Below are 16,873 nucleotides of genomic sequence, written 5' to 3' on the forward strand. Positions count from 1 at the left end.
CAAGAACAAGCAAACGTATAAGCCCTGGCTGGTCATGCATAATTCAAAGTTGGGCTGTACAAAATGCAAAAAGGTAGGGAGCTTGGGTCTAAAAATGAGGGAATAAACGAGCAAAAGAGTGGGTGGAATGTACAGTAAATTAACATCCTATGCATCAGATGTAAAAACAACAACAAGGTGGCTAAACATCACAGCCACAAGCAATCGCCATCACACTGCACACTGCCCTATCCCATCTGGACAAAATTAATATCTATGTAAGAATGCTGTTCGTTGACTACAGCTCAGCATTCAACACCATAGTACCCTCCAAGCTCATCAGCAAGCGGGAGGCCATGGGTCTCAACCCCACCCTGTGCAATTGGGTCCTGGACGTTCTGACGGGCCGCCCCCAGGTGGTGAAGGTAGGAAACAACATCTCCACTTCGCTGACCCTCAACACTAGGGCCAAAAGGGTGCATGCTCAGCCCCCTCCTGTACTCCCTGTTCACCCACGACTGCGTGGCCATGCATGCCTCCAACTCAATCATCAAGGTTTCAGACGACAACAGTAGTGGGCCTGATTACCAACAATGAAGAGACAGCAGACTGAAATGGTCCATAGACAGAACCCTGACAAACTTTTACAGATGCACAATCGAGAGCATCCTATCGGGCTGTATCACAGCCTGGTACGGCAGCTGCACCGCCCTCAACCGCAAGGCTCTCCAGAGGATGGAGGAGTCTGCACAACGCATCACCGGGGCAAACGACCTGCCCTCCATGACACCTACAGCACTCAATGTCACAGAAAAGACTAAAAAGATCAAGGACAACAATCACCCGAGCCACTGATTGTTCACACCGCTTACCATCCAGAAGGAGAGGTCAGTACAGGTGCATCAAAGCCGGGACCTTACATTACTCATATTACATGTATGTACTGTATTTTATACCATATATTGCACCTTCGCCATCGCTCATCCATATACCTACATGTACATATTCTCATTCACCCCTTTAGATTTGTGTATTAGGCACAGTTGAAGTTGGAAGTTTACATACATCTTAGCCAAATACATTTAAACGCAGTTTAACAATTCCTGACATTTAATCCTACTAAAAATTCCCTGTCAAGTTCTTGAGATGTTGCTGCAAAATATCCACATAATTTTCCTCCCTCATGATGCCATCTATTTTGTGAAGTGCACCAGTCCCTCCTGTAGCAAAGCTCCCCCACAACATGATGCTGCCACCCCCGTGCTTCCCGGTTGGGATGGTGTTCTTCGGCTTGCAAGCCACCCCCTTTTTCCTTCAAACATAACGATGGTCATTATGGCCAAACAGTTCTATTTTTGTTTCACATCAGACCATAGGACATTTCTCCAAAAAGTATGATCTTTGTCCCCATGTGCAGATGCAAACCGTAGTCTGGCTTTTTTATGGCGGTTTTGGAGCAGTGGCTTCTTCCTTGCTGAGCGGCCTTGCAGGTTATGTCGATAAGGTCTTTGCTGTTGTTCTGGGATTGAGTTGCTTCTACACCTGCATTGCTTGCTGTTTGGGGTTTTAGGCTGGGTTTCTTTACAGCACTTTGTGACATCAGCTGATATAAGAAGGGCTTTATAAATACATTTGATTGATTTGCACTTTTCACACCAAAGTACTTTCATCTCTAGGAGACAGAACACATCTCCTTCCTGAGCAGTATGATGGCTGCGTGGTCCCATGGTGTTTATACTTGTGTACTATTGTTTGTACAGATGAACGTGGTACCTTCAGGCGTTTGGAAATTGCTCCCAAGGATGAACCAGACTTGTGGAAGTCTACAATTTTTATTCTGAGGTCTTCGCTGATTTATTTTGATTTTCCCATGATGTCAAGTAAAGAGGCACTGAGTTTGAAGGTAGGCCTTGAAATACATCCACAGGTACACCTTCAATTGACTCAAATTCTGTCAATTAGCCTATCAGAAGCTTCTAAAGCCATGACATAATTTTCTGGAATTTTACAAGCTGTTTAACCTTTCTAGCGCAGCGGAACCCCTCGACAACATTCCGCCGAAAAGGCAGCGCGCGAAATTCAATTTTTTAGAAACATGTAACTTTCACACATAAATAATTCCAATACAGCAAGTCCAAAACATCTTGTTAATCTACCCATCGTGTCTGATTTCAAAAATGCTTTACAGCTAAAGCATAACATATGATTATGTTAGGTCATAGCCAAGTTGAAAAAACACAGCCATTTTTCCAGCCAAAGATAGGAGTCACAAAAAGCAGAAATATAGATCAAATGAATCACTAACCTTTGATGATCTTCATCAGATGACACTCATTGGACATCATGTTACACAATACATGTATGTTTTGTTTGATAATACTCATAATAAACATTGACAACAGATACAAGTGTTTTTCACAGAATTAAAGATCGACTTCTCCTTAATGCAACCACTGTGTCAGATTTCGACAGAACTTTACGGAAAAAGCATAATCTGAGAACGACGCTCAGAACCCAAAACAGCCAGAGGAATATCCGCCATTTTGGAATCAACAAAGTTAGAAACAACACCATAAATATTCACTTACCTTTGATGATCTTCATCAGAAGGCACTCCCAGGAATCCCAGTTTGACAATAAATGACTAATTTGTTCCATAAAGTTCCATCATTTATGTCCAAATAGCCACTTGTTGTTTTGCGTGTTCAGCGCAGTAATCCATCTTCATGAGGAGCAGGCACTTCATCCAGACTAAAACTCAAAGAGTTCCATTAGGGTGCTTTAAAAACAAGTCAAATGATGTATGGAATCAATCTTTAGGATGTGTTTAACATAAAACATCAATAATGTTCCAACCGGAGGATTCCTTTGTCTTCAGAAAAGCACTGGAACGAGAGGTAACTCTGTCGGGAGCGCGCGTCATGAGACCAAGGCACTCTGCCAGACCACTGACTCAATGAGCCCCTCCTTTAGAGTAGAATCCTCATTCAAGTTTCTAAATACCGTTGACTAGTGGAAACCGTAGGAAGTACAACTTCATCCATATCTCAATGTGTATTTGGTAGGCCAAGCTTTGAAAAACCACAAACCTCAGATGTCCCACTTCCTGCTTGGATTTTTCTCAGGTTTTCGCCTGCCGTATGAGTTCTGTTATACACACAGACATAATTCAAACCGTTTTAGAAACTGCTGAGTGTTTTCTATCCAATACTACTAATTATATGCATATATTAGCATCTGGGACAGAGTAGGAGGCAGTCCACTCTGGGCACGCTATTCATCCAAAAGTGAAAATGCTGCCCCCTATCCCAAAAAAAGTTAAAGGCACTGTCAACTTAGTGTATGTAAACTTCTAACCCACTGGAATTGTGATACAGTGAATTATAAGTGAAATAATGTTTGTAAACAACTGTTGGAAAAATTACTTGTGTCATGCACACAGAATATGTCCTACCCGACTTGCCAAAACTATAGTTTGTTAACAAGAAATTTGTGGAGTGGTTGAAAAATGAGTTTTAATGACTCCAACCTAAGTGTATGTAAACTTCCGACTTCAACTGTAGTTGTTGGGGAATTGTTAGATTACTTGTTAGATATTATTGTTAGATATTATTGTTAGATATTACTGCACTGTCGGAACTAGAAGCACAAGCATTTCGCTACACTAACATCTGCTAACCATGTGTATGTGAGAAATAAAATGTGATTTTAATTTGAAGTTGACTCTCAGGAGTTAAACGGACTTGACATGGGGAGAGTCATTGTGGGAGGTTTTGAAAACGAAGGTAGGACATTTTCTGTTACTTTACCTTCACAGCACAGAACAAGTTTGTAATCTGAATATATGCTTCACATTATCACATAGGCAGGAGGCCTATATATTCTCATATGTGTGTTCTGCTGTAGCCTACATTTGAAGTTCTATTCAGATATTGTTCTACTGCTACATTGAGGTCTTGAAAATGATATGAAACCCGGGTCTGGTGAGCCCCACAGCTGAGTATGTGTGCATATGGAGGGTGGTCTGCAGTGTCATCTAAAAATGTTGCTGTACGTTGATGTCTAGAAAATGAGGCTATAAGAAATTCAGACTTGTGTAAAGCCCCGCAGCTATTCTCAAGTTTGCGGGCATACTGCAGTGATGTCTGAAATTATTTTAATTAATTAGCACCTTGGAGAGTGCTGTCCGTTTCACCACCATAAATATTAGGCAACTTGGTTGCTACGTTGTGTTTGACCCTTTTTTTCTCAATGTGTTCCGGTACCTCAGAGCTCCCCCGAATAACCCCTCTAGCGCTCAAAAGGAGAGATTCATTAGCAATACTGTAGGTGAGTGTGAAAGAAAGAGAAATACCTCGAAGTGGTGAAACTCAATATTTACATGTGTGCCTCTCAAGGGGATGAAAACAGAGGCAGAGAAAGTGAGAGAAGAAGAGATACAGAGATTAAGTGAGTGGCCTGTAACGCACTGTCCTAATCTCTCTCTAACTGACCCTTTCTTGTGATTTACACCGTAGAGCTATGTCTCTCTCGCTCTCTTTTAAGGCGTCCGCTTGCTGTATCTGTAAATATTTCTGTATTTGGCGCTCTGCAATTTCACTGGATGTTGACCAGATGGGACGCTAGCGTCCAACATACCCTAGAGGGGTTTTAAGAACAAAATCTTATTTTCAATGACGGCCTAGGAACAGTGGGTTAACTGCCTTGTTCAGGGGCGACAGATTTGTACCTTGTCAGCTCGGTGATTCGATCTTGCAACCTTTCGGTTACTAGTCCAACGCTCTAACCACTAGGCTACCCTGCCGCCCCAAATAAAAAAGTTTAACCGTCCTAATAGTGTGTAACGTTTGTTCGCTTTAAAACAGAACTGCCTCTGAACTGGTAGGCTGAGAAAGCCTAAAGAAGAAGTGTCCTAATGCATTATCTAGTAGATGGAAGTAGACGCCTTGGAAGTAGGTGTATAAAGAGCGTTGTCCGTGTTCTAATGTGTTCTTCATTGTGAGCTGATTTACCCTGAAGCACATGAACCAGGAAAAGGGCCTCTGTTCTGGGTAGCATCTGCAAACAGAAGCTGAGACAAGACAACCCCCCCCCGCCTCCGCCTAATCCAAAACACACACACACACACACTCTCTCTCTGATAAGACTGACAGCCTCCCTCTATCCCTCCCTCCTCAATGATCATGCCCCATCTGAGACTCTTTACTGGGTCGGTACGCTCAGATGTGCACCCCACATTCAGCTCCAGACACAAGGCACAGGCTGGAGCCTAGAATGAGAGTTCCTCCTTCTGCACCAAGACTCCCTGAGACTAGAGCTAGCCGTCATTGATTTCAATCAATTTTGCGTCGTTTTTGACGAGTTTGCGTCATATTTCTGTCTATACTTTTCGTTGAGGCTTGCATCGATGCATGCTTTTCGAAATGTGTACAAGCAGAGTACGTATCCGTGCCCCGTTTCGCATACTTTGATTTGGACTTATGCTCTAAACCTACCGTACTCCAATTTGCGTGCTCGGAGCACGGTCGTACGCATATTGAGAAACACCCAAAATCTCAAAAGGAACAACAGAAAATAAAACAGTAAGGGACATAAGGGCCGGAGTTTAGACCCTGGAAGGGACAGAACAGAGTGTGTTTCACGACCACTCCCCAGAATCTCTGCTCTGTCTCTCGAAACACACCATGCGATATTAATGCAGAGTGATGGGAAGACAGTCACAGCTATGTAAGGTATGCAAATCACAAGGACTTCTCTCTCTCTCTCTCTCACACACACACGAACCCAGACAAAAGGATGTAACTAATGGCAACCCAGACCTTCACGGGTGTCCTTTTAACTGCCTGTCAGAAAGCCATCCCAAGGTGAAGAAACAAAGGACCCATATCGCAATAATGTCACAGTGATAGATGAGGTTTTTAAACGGCTAGGAGTAATACATGTGCACTGTTCTACAACTCTAAACAAGTGTTTTAAAATACCCCCAAAAACCCATTGTGAAGACAGAATGCGTCCAAAGTGGCACCCTATTCAAATCAAATCAAATGTATTTGTCACATACACATGGTTAGCAGATGTTAGTGCGAGTGTGGCGAAATGCTTGTGCTTCTAGTTCCGACAATGCAGTAATAACCAATGAGTAATCTAACCTAACAATTCCGCAACTACTACCTTATACACACACAAGTGTAAAGGGATAAAGAATATGTACATACAGATATATGAATAAGTGATGGTATAGAACGGCATAGGCAAGATGCAGTAGATGGTATAGAGTGCAGTATATACATATGAGATGAGTAATGTAGGGTATATAAACATAAAGTAGCATAGTTTAATGTGGCAAGTGATACATGTATTACATAAATAAGGCAAGATGCAGTAGATGATATAGAGTACAGTATATACATATACATATGAGATGAGTAATGTAGGGTATGTAACCATTATATTAAGTGGCATTGTTTAAAGTGGCTAGTGATACATTTTTTACATCAATTTCCATTATTAAAGTGGCTGGAGTTGAGTCAGTATGTTGGCAGCAGCCACTCAATGTTAGTGGTGGCTGTTTAACAATCTGATGGCCTTGAGATAGAAGCTGTTTTAGTCTCTCGGTCCCTGCTTTGATGCACCTGTACTGACCTCACCTTCTGGATGATAGCGGGGTGAACAGGCAGTGGCTCGGGTGGTTGTTGTCCTTGATGATCTTTATGGCCTTCCTGTGACATCGGGTGGTGTAGGTGTCCTGGAGGGCAGGTAGTTTGCCCCCAGTGATGCGTTGTGCAGAACTCACTACCCTCTGGAGAGCCTTGCGGTTGTGGGCGGAGCAGTTGCCGGCGATACAGCCCGACAGGATGCTCTCGATTGTGCATCTGTAGAAGTTTGTGAGTGCTTTGGTGACAAGCCAAATTTCTTCAGCCTCCTGAGGTTGAAGAGGCGCTGCTGCGCCTTCTTCACGATGCTGTCTGTGTGGATAGACCATTTCAGTTTGTCCGTGATGTGTACTGTTGGGGAATAATACGCAGAGGAACTTGAAACTTACTACCCTCTCCACTACTGTCCCGTCGATGTGGATAGGGGGGTGCTCCCTCTGCTGTTTCCTGAAGTCCACAATCATCTCCTTTGTTTGTTGATGTTGAGTGGGAGGTTATTTTCCTGACACCACACTCCGAGGGCCCTCACCTCTTCCCTGTAGGCCGTCTCGTCGTTGTTGGTAATCAAGCCTACCACTGTAGTGTCGTCCGCAAACTTGATGATTGAGTTGGAGGCGTGCATGGCCACGCAGTCGTGGGTGAACAGGGAGTACAGGAGAGGGCTCAGAATGCACCCTTGTGGGGCCCCAGTGTTGAGGATCAGCGGGGTGGAGATGTTGTTACCTACCCTCACCAACAGGGGGCGGCCCGTCAGGAAGTCCAGTACCCAGTTGCACAGGGCGGGGTCGAGAGCCAGGGTCTCGAGTTTGATGACGAGTTGAGGGTACTATGGTGTTAAATGCTGAGCTGTAGTTGATGAACAGCATTCTCACATAGGTATTCCTCTTGTCCAGATGGGTTAGGGCAGTGTGCAGTGCGGTTGCGTCGTCTATGGACCTATTGGGGTGGTAAGCAAATTGGAGTGGGTCTAGGGTGTCAGGTAGGGTGGAGGTGATATGGTCCTTGACTAGTCTCTCAAGCACTTCATGATGACGGAAGTGAGTGCTACGGGGCGGTAGTCGTTTAGCTCAGTTACCTTAGCTTTCTTGGGAACAGGAAGAATGGTGGCCCTCTTGAAGCATGTTGGAACAGCAGACTGGGATAAGGATTGATTGAATATGTCCGTAAACACACCAGCCAGCTGGTCTGCGCATGCTCTGAGGACGTGACTGGGGATACCGTCTGGGCCTGCAGCCTTGCGAGCGTTAACACGTTTAAATGTTTTACTCACGTCGGCTGCAGTGAAGGAGAGCCCGCAGGTTTTGGTAACGAGCCATGTCAGTGGCACTGTATTGTCCTCAAATCGAGCAAAAAAAGTAATTGAGTCTGTCTGGGAACAAGACATCCTGGTCCACGACGGGGCTGGTTTTCTTTTTGTAATCTGTGATTGACTGTAGACCCTGCCACATACCTCTTGTGTCTGAGCCGTTGAATTGTGACTCTACTTTGTCTCTATACTGACACTTAGCTTGTTTGATTGCCTTGCGGAGGGAATAGATACACTGTTTGTATTCGGTCATGTTTCCGGTCACCTTGCCCTGGTTAAAAGCAGTGGTTCGCGCTTTCAGTTTCACACGAATGCTGCTATCAATCCGCAGTTTCTGGTTTGGGAATGTTTTAATGGTTGCTGTGGGTATAACATCTCCGATGCACTTTCTAATGAACTCGCTCACCGAATCAGCGTATTCGTCAATGTTGTTGTTGGATGTAATGCGGAACATATCCCAATCCACGTGATCGAAGCAGTCTTGAAGCGTGGAATCAGATTGGTCGGACCAGCATTGAACAGACCTGAGTGCGGGATCTTCCTGTTTTAGTCTCTGCCTGTAGGCTGGAAGCAACAAAATGGAGTCGTGGTCAGCTTTTCCAAAAGGAGGGCGGGGGAGGGCCTTATATGCGTTGCTGAAGTTAGAATAACAATGATCCAGGGTTTTACCAGCCCTGGTAGCACAATCGATATGCTGATAGAATTTAGGGAGTCTGGTTTTCAGATTATCCTTGTTAAAATCCCCAGCTACAATGAATGCAGCCTCAGGATATGTGGTTTCCAGTTTACATAGAGTCAAATAAAGTTAGTTCAGGGCCATCGATGTGTCTGCTTGGGGGGGAATATATACGGCTGTGATTATAATCGAAGAGAATTCCCTTGGTAGATAATGCGGTCGACATTTGATTGTGAGGAATTCTAAGTCAGGTGAACAGAAGGGCTTGAGTTCCTGTATGTTGTTATGATCACACCACGTCTCGTTAATCATAAGGCATACCCGCCCGCCCCTCTTCTTACCAGAAAGATGCTTGTTTCTGTCTGCGCGATGCGTGAAGAAACCAGCTGGCTGCACCGACTCTGTTAGCGTCTCTCGAGTGAGCCATGTTTCCGACTATTCCCTATATAGTGCACTACTTCTGTCGGGGGCCCTATGGGCCTTGTAAAGGCAATAGGGTGGCATTTGTGACACAGATAGAATTGATTTGACCACAGGAAGAGTGTTCCAATATTTCAAGCACATTTTTCAAGATTGTGTTCAGTGTTTTACTGAAACAATCAGTGTTTTACTTTCCAGTCAGTATCCTGTTGGGTAGTAGAGGCTCCAGATGGAATACAACTAGTACAGATGTTGTGTCTTCACTCTTACATCAAAGTATAGTTGTGCATATTCCCTGACCTATTTTCCACCCAAACCCACCCACAGAGAGGGGGGAGGGAGGGAGGGGGGATGGAGGGCAGAGAGAAGTGAGTGGGAGAGGGGGGGGGGGTGAGTGGAGAGGGACAGTAGAGAGCGTTCAAACATAAAAACAATGCCACAAGAAATTACACATTTTCACACGAGGGAGTTGAAAAGCAACAGTGGCTTTCTAAGGCTGACTCTTCATTTTAACTCATGTGTGTGAGTGTTGCTACTGTTGAAACCCCTTCTCCCACCCTGCATCACTGGGCTCAGAGTGTGGGTGGGGTATGGTGGGGGTAAACTAGGGGTATGTGGTATGGCTAGGGTAAACTAGCATGGTAATGACGGTATAGGGGCTGGGCTGAGATGACGTGAGTGGTTGACAATCTATACTCCTGTGGTCAGACCCACCCACCCAGCCTCCATCTCAGGTCCCTAGTCTTTAATCCTAATCTAATCCAATGTCACGCCACAGTGGAACAGACCCATCACAGCTGCTACACATGTATTTGCATTCATATACATTAACTTTGACCTCTTACACAGATAAAAAAAAACAAGGCTGGTTATGTAAATCCAAAAGTTCATTAGCCTCTTTGGCTCAAAGGCAACAGAAAAATATGTCTCATAGCATACATGTATACCATGTAAGCAGTTGCTGTATTTTACCATGCTGCTACTGGGCAGTACTGTAAGCCTTCCTCCTATGGATGCCAATCACAGCGTAAGTAGCCTTGCACAAGCGCCTGTTTATGTAGCGCGAGGAAGCTTGAGGTACAAGTACATCCCCTGGACAGGGCGCGAGTCTATCATCACTGCATTCCTTACCAAAAGGCTGGCTGCACCTCTTTAAAGTCACATAGATCTCATCATTACGCTCATAAGAAACACTTCATTAAAGCCACAAAAACACCCAATCAATAATACACAGGATGTGGTTTAATTGACATAAACTAGAGATTAAAGAAAGTGAGAGGCTAGACAGTCTCTCAGGAGTTACTGGTGAGGGAAAGAGAGGGAGAAGAGGGGAAAGAGTGAGGTGTTGCATAGGAATCAGAGACAGATTCATTTATTGACAGATGCAATGCAACTCTACATATTGTATAGATCCATTGAGGTTAGAGGGAGATTTAGAGGGAGGTATAGAGAGAAACAATAAAAACAGAATTTCATTGGTAAAAGTAATATCTCTTCATTGCTCCACAGTTCATCTTACTCTTCAGATTCATCTCATAGAATACTTTCAGAAAGTATTGTAAATTAACATAGATCAGCCATTACTGAAAGTTAATGTGTAAATGATTTGATCACTAACACTTGCCTGTATGCATTGCATGGCCTCATGCACAAGAGTGCCCGATCCGAGTGGGAGTAAGAAGTGTAAAGTCTAGAAAAAGCTAGTCTGCGTCAATTATAAATCAAACCGTTAAAAAGACCAGTCTGTCTATCAGACAATGGCAATGGTAGGACAAGTCTGCTTGAGACCAAAGCACTGTCTAAACGCACTCAAAATGTAACTTTCTCTCTCCCTCCCTCAGTCCCCTGGCCAGTGATGTGAGTGGAGTGGATAGGTGAGGACAGGGAGTGTCCGTGTACTGATACACACAAAGAGACGATGAAACAATGCGTGGAGACGGTAACACGCAACACACTGGAGAGATGCCTCTGTGCCAAAAACCTCTGTTAAACCCTGTGAAGTGCTGCGTCACAGTGCATAAGGTAGACTCAGATGTCAGGGATGTTAAGGGGGAGCGAAGGGCAGGGGAGGACTAAGGCCTATGCATGAAACACACAGAGAATCTCACTGCCGATAGACTGCTAATAGGTACTCATCCCAGTCGGAGGCCGTTCCTTCTCTCGCTAAAACAAAAATGGTACCTGCTGCGTGCTGACCTGGTAGCGACGAACCTACCATTTTCTACTTGTAGAATCGCAATGCTCGTCAGTTGCCAACCATATGACTTTGAGCCAATCAGAGAGCACAAACCTCCACAGGGGGAGCCAACAGGAGGGACAACAAAAAGGAACATTTTCTCAGTATATCCACGGATAAGCCAGTCACACTTTATATACAATGTAGGCTATGAGATAGTAGCTAGCTAAGTGCACACAACACTAAATACTTCCTCCAAGCTAGCTAACCACTGTAGCTAGTATTGACATTATAATTAAATATGAGCTAGTTTCCATGAAACAGCTGCCAAATTAGTGCAGTGTCATTAGCTAGCTAGCTATGCCAGCCCATAGGCAAACATTTGGCTATGGGCTGGCACTGACAGAATGGGATTATGGAGAGTGAATTCAATTGTTTCTTCATCATCTTGCTAGGTAGTTATCTGGCTGTGGCAATCTGGCTTTCTACAAAATAGCAACATTAGCGCAGCTAGCTAGCTAACGTTGGAATCTAGACCATAAGCAACACACACGGACGCGCATTGCCAAACAACGCTACTGCCACCCTCTGGTTTGCAGTATTTTAACAAGGCTGAGCTGCTGACGGCTTCAGTTTTTGCTATGTGAACAGCAACCCTACTGGTGTGTCTGAGATGTTGTGTTTTGGAGGCCCCATGCAGAGCCCCCCCACCCCACCAAAACCTTTTTTTCATGGATTTATAGTAAACATTTGTAATTTACCTGTAAAAATGTATTACCTTACAATATGTCATGAACACAACCAGTCATGATGTGTTCATAGGATTGTCAAACAAATCACTTCAAAATGTAGGTTACCTTGGCACGTTCATCCAAAATAATTCCAGCATCCGAACAGTGCACTGTGCACCAGTCAATGTTCCTACAATTCGCAAGTGGCTAAAACTGTCTTACCGGAGAAAGCATCCGAGCAAGCAAAACAGCGCCCCTCTGTATTACTATATGTAGCCCATGTATCTGATGCTGTCTGGCCAAAAATAGTATGACATGCCATGGGCCACACATACAGTACATGTCCTCTGCCTCGATGACCATGGCAGTATTATCAGCAGCACCTGTCTTTTTACTAAAGAAATGCTTTAATTGACATAATTTGTATGTAAAAATGTTATCTTTCTTTCTTGTTCTCTGCCCGTCCTGAAAGCACCTCGTTGCTGCAGCTTAATGACAATGAAAGTCACGTTTGCAATGACATTGCGTGAAACAATGCAGGTAAACTCTTTAGTGTGGAATAGTCCTTTATTATGTACCATTATGTGGATGATTAATGACACTTGTTTCTAATATTATGAGAAAAACTTGGATTAATATTGATATGAAATATATGTAACAGTGTTAATAATTCCATCCTTCTCCTCGCCCCAACCTGGGCTTGAACCAGGGACCCCTGAACACATCTGTAACTGCCTCCCACGAAGCATCGTTACCCATCGCTCCACAAAAGCCTCGGCCCTTGAAGAGCAAGGTAAACAACCACTTCAAGGTCTCAGAGCAAGTGACGTCACCGACTGAACAGTTATTAGCGTGCACTGCTAACTCGCTAGCCATTTCACACCGGCTACATATATGTATGGAAAGAAACAATCTATTATGAATTATTATTCCGCTGTTTTAATTAATTAACTTTTGGGGGGGACCCTTTTTGTCAGCAATGTGTCTTAATTAACCTGGCCACAGTGTCCAGGCAAAAAAAAAACTCTCTCAGCATTTCCTTTGCAACTTTTAAGCTTCCTGCTGATTTTGCTGCTGCTGAATCAACCTGCTGATGGGGAGGGCATGGAGTGACTCAAACAGAGAAATTATTATAAGATAAGGTAAAAAAAAATATTATAAGATAAGGTAAAATAGATATTACTAGTGTTATTTGTATTAATTATCCCCAGCTCATGAGGCCCATTGATGATGTGAGGCCTGAGGCAATTTCCTCTTCTGCCTAATGGTAAATCCACCACTGGGGAGGGGAGGGAGAACGGGGCAGTGAAAAATAACGAATTACATTATCCCTATGAATAAGCACAACGTGCGCACACACATTTAACTATTTTACATGAACTCCAAAATGATGGACTGTACATGCATGATATTATATCGTACATAACTCCTACTATCTAGAATGGATGACATAATCTTGCTGTACCTAACAACAGACTGCACTGTGACAAGTAAGGAAAAGACACTATGAAGTATAATAACGCAACAACACTGTAGCCTCTTCCCAAAGCAAACCGCATCACAACTGTATTTCTGCTTTAATCAAAGCTAACAGGTTTCATTGAAGAAGAAGAAGAAGCCACTTTCCTTTCATATACATTTCCTCCTTCTGTGTTCCTTCCTTTCAAATTGTAAAAAAAATTGTGCCCAGAACTACCTGGAAAACCAAAAACTAGACCTAGCCTGCTTTGGTGTCCCGCGTAGCTGACTAAACTCCACTCCACGGTGAAGGAGGTTTCGGATGAACTTCGAGTGGAGTTTAATCAGCTAGTGTCCCACCCAAAACTCAAACCAGAGTAACTAGCCTACCATGGTTATGGCATACATTGACGCCACATACTCCAAACAGACATGCAACATCGTTCAACAGAGAGAAGTGGACCTGGATCCCGCCATACCTTTGAAAAGGACCGCCATCCATAGATAGATCCCAATCGAACACCGTCCAAAAAACGTGCGGCACCGCATCCTTGTGTTCACAGGAATCCGACGTCCCGCGAGTCTTCACTGGCGGCTAGATTGAAATTGCTCGCTCAGCTCGGATATGAGCACTTGGTTGGGAAAGGGTGAGAGTGAGCGCGGTAGATATAGTTAACAACATTTGCGTGTGCACGCTGCTTAAAACACATTCTCATACATTGTCAAATGATAGTCTGCTGTAATGAAATACATTTAGCGCATAACAAAAATCCAACTACCCGGTGTCGGAATTGTCGGTTAACATGATATGATGACCATGTGAATCTTACACCAAACTTGTGGCTGACGTTAGGATGTCCCTCTTCGCTCGCTTACCTTTTCCGTGACTCTCTGCTCCTCTGGTCTGTTCGACGCGCGCGACAGGGTTCGCGTCGTCTCGGCTAAGAGGGCTTTCCACTATTTACCACAGCCACAAACTCAAAATTGGCTCGTCAAAATTCATGAAAACGCGAACATTCGCTTTTTGGTCAACATTTAAGGTTAGGCATACGGTTAACAGTGTAGTTAAGGTTAGGGCTAAGGTTAGAGTTCGTTTTTAAAAAATCAAATTTTAAGAAGAGAAATTGAATAAATATACTTTGTGGCTGTGGTAACTAGTGAAGACCCGTTAAGAGTTTATAGATTCAGAAGGGGCTTAGTGTTGAGGTCAGAGTCTGGTTTTTATAGTTTTACAGTAAATGTGACCATCAATGTTCTTGTGAGTGAGTTGTAACCTATAGGCTAGCAAAAACAGAGGAAGGGAGTGAATAGGTCATAGACAGTAAAGTATAATAGATGAATGGGCTAAAAGGTGGTACTCCTCTACGTTAGTATTGTTTAGTGCTAACCGTCAAAAGGCATTTTTGCCATTCTAGTATTAATCAACTTCATTTAGGTCTGTTTATCCTATGATCTATTATCTTGATCTATTATTCCATTCCATAAATAATTTAAACGAGAATATAATCCGATAAACGGTGATGGGGAAACTCAACGCAATAAAGCGTGCCAATTGGCTGCCTTCTCTCTCTCTCTCTCAAACTGGAATTTCCATTTGTAGACTACTTTAAAAAGCGATCTAAAGAAAAGCAACATTGACATGTTTGTTCTTGCTATTTTACAGTTCGGTTGTCTTGATCCCAGCAGGACGGTTTGATTTGTGCACACTGACATGCGCGTTGCACACAATAGGCTAGCGGTTGGGAGAGGGGGAACCAGACAGGAACTGTCCAGTGCTTGGTGGTGCTGTCTCTGTCTGCGCCGTGTCTGTCCTGTCTGGGACAGCCGAGGTGTCCATGTCGCCCTCTGAATCTAGAACTCTTTTGCAGGTCTAAATTTGCTCTGTCATTTCACCGCTTGGGATGAGGCAAAGTGTGTCTGAGTGTGCGAGTTTGTGTGTGTGTTTCCTCATTCAGCGTCACTAACACACCAGACACCAGGAGAATTTGTTCCCAATGTGCTACTGCCTCCCACGCCTTATCCCTTCCATACTCCCGGGGGACTTTCCTTTCACTGAGAGCAGTAAACACATAATGCTCACAAACACACACTTTGAGATAAGCAATAATACACACACTCTGCTCAGAGTAGACAGATCTGTCACAGGGGAAATTTTCTGAACTCTGAGCTGCTAGGGTGAGAGAGATTTTGAGTGCCAAGCTTCCAGAACATAGACTTTGACTGTCTGAAACGCCCTAGCCTGTCCTCCCTCTCTTTTCAATCATTTCCCTATTTCTCTCTCTACCCCCTCTCTCTCTCTCTTCTGTCACGCTCTACCCCCCCCCCCCCCCCCCCCTCTCACACGGTTGGAGGTGATATCCAGAGTGACAGAGACTCAGTGGCCTGGTCTTTACCAGCAGGAGCACCGCTGTGAGCTCGAGATCCGATATGGCAGCAGGACAGACCACAGGAGTCAGCAAGCACCGTGTGTGTGTGTGTGTGTGTGTGTGTGTGTGTGTGTGTGTGTGTGTGTGTGTGTGTGTGTGTGTGTGTGTGTGTGTGTGTGTGTGTGTGTGTGTGTGACAGAAAATGAGAGATATGGTGTTTTACAGAGGTGGAAACAAAGGGGAGGTTGGGAGTGAAACAGTGAGTGAGAAAATAATCTGATGAGGGAGGGATGCTTGAGAGATGGAGTTAGATAAAGAGGACAAAGCTGCTTGGCTCATGTTAATTTTAAAAATATTTTATACATGAGATGTGCTGTACTAATGGGATTTAATGCAGTAGACTAGCGTGTAGTCCACTCTCCAGTAGACTAGTGTGTAGTCCACTCTCCAGTAGACTAGTGTGTAGTCCACTCTCCAGTAGACTAGTGTGTAGTCCACTCTCCAGTAGACTAGTGTGTAGTCCACTCTCCAGTAGACTAGTGTGTAGTCCACTCTCCAGTAGACTAGCGTGTAGTCCACTCTCTAGTAGACTAGTGTGTAGTCCACTCTCCAGTAGACTAGTGTGTAGTCCACTCTCCAGTAGACTAGTGTGTAGTCCACTCTCCAGTAGACTAGTGTGTAGTCCACTCTCCAGTAGACTAGTGTGTAGTCCACTCTCCAGTAGACTAGTGTGTAGTCCACTCTCCAGTAGACTAGTGTGTAGTCCACTCTCCAGTAGACTAGTGTGTAGTCCACTCTCCAGTAGACTAGTGTGTAGTCCACTCTCCAGTAGACTAGTGTGTAGTCCACTCTCCAGTAGACTAGTGTGTAGTCCACTCTCCAGTAGACTAGTGTGTAGTCCACTCTCCAGTAGACTAGTGTGTAGTCCACTCTCCAGTAGACTAGTGTGTAGTCCACTCTCCAGTAGACTGGGCACATCACTCATAACACGTTAAGACTGCCCTGGGCACATCACTCATAACACGTTAAGACTGCCCTGGGCACATCACTCATAACACGTTAAGACTGCCCTGGGCACATCACTCATAACACGTTAAGACTGCCCTGG

The 16,873-nt window shown here is 44.2% G+C and overlaps 1 protein-coding gene across 2 annotated transcripts in view; it reads right to left on the reverse strand.

The window, feature by feature from the left end:
• The window catches only part of LOC109905193 (neuronal acetylcholine receptor subunit alpha-7-like), a 70,920-nt gene extending 56,588 nt beyond the window's left edge, over window positions 1–14,332 (reverse strand). The window contains exons 1-2 of one of the 2 annotated variants that reach the window (XM_020502429.2): window positions 14,276–14,332; window positions 13,879–14,031 (exon numbers count right to left, since the gene is read on the reverse strand). In XM_020502429.2, coding sequence (XP_020358018.1) covers window positions 13,879–13,948 — 70 coding nt within the window. In that variant the 5' untranslated portion in view covers window positions 13,949–14,031; window positions 14,276–14,332. Of the gene's footprint in view, window positions 1–13,878 lie in introns of both variants that reach the window. The other variant, XM_020502428.2, reaches the window with a different exon arrangement.
• Window positions 14,333–16,873: the final 2,541 nt, after the last annotated feature.

Source organism: Oncorhynchus kisutch, linkage group LG15 (assembly GCF_002021735.2).
Source record: "Oncorhynchus kisutch isolate 150728-3 linkage group LG15, Okis_V2, whole genome shotgun sequence".
Lineage (NCBI taxonomy): Eukaryota > Metazoa > Chordata > Actinopteri > Salmoniformes > Salmonidae > Oncorhynchus > Oncorhynchus kisutch.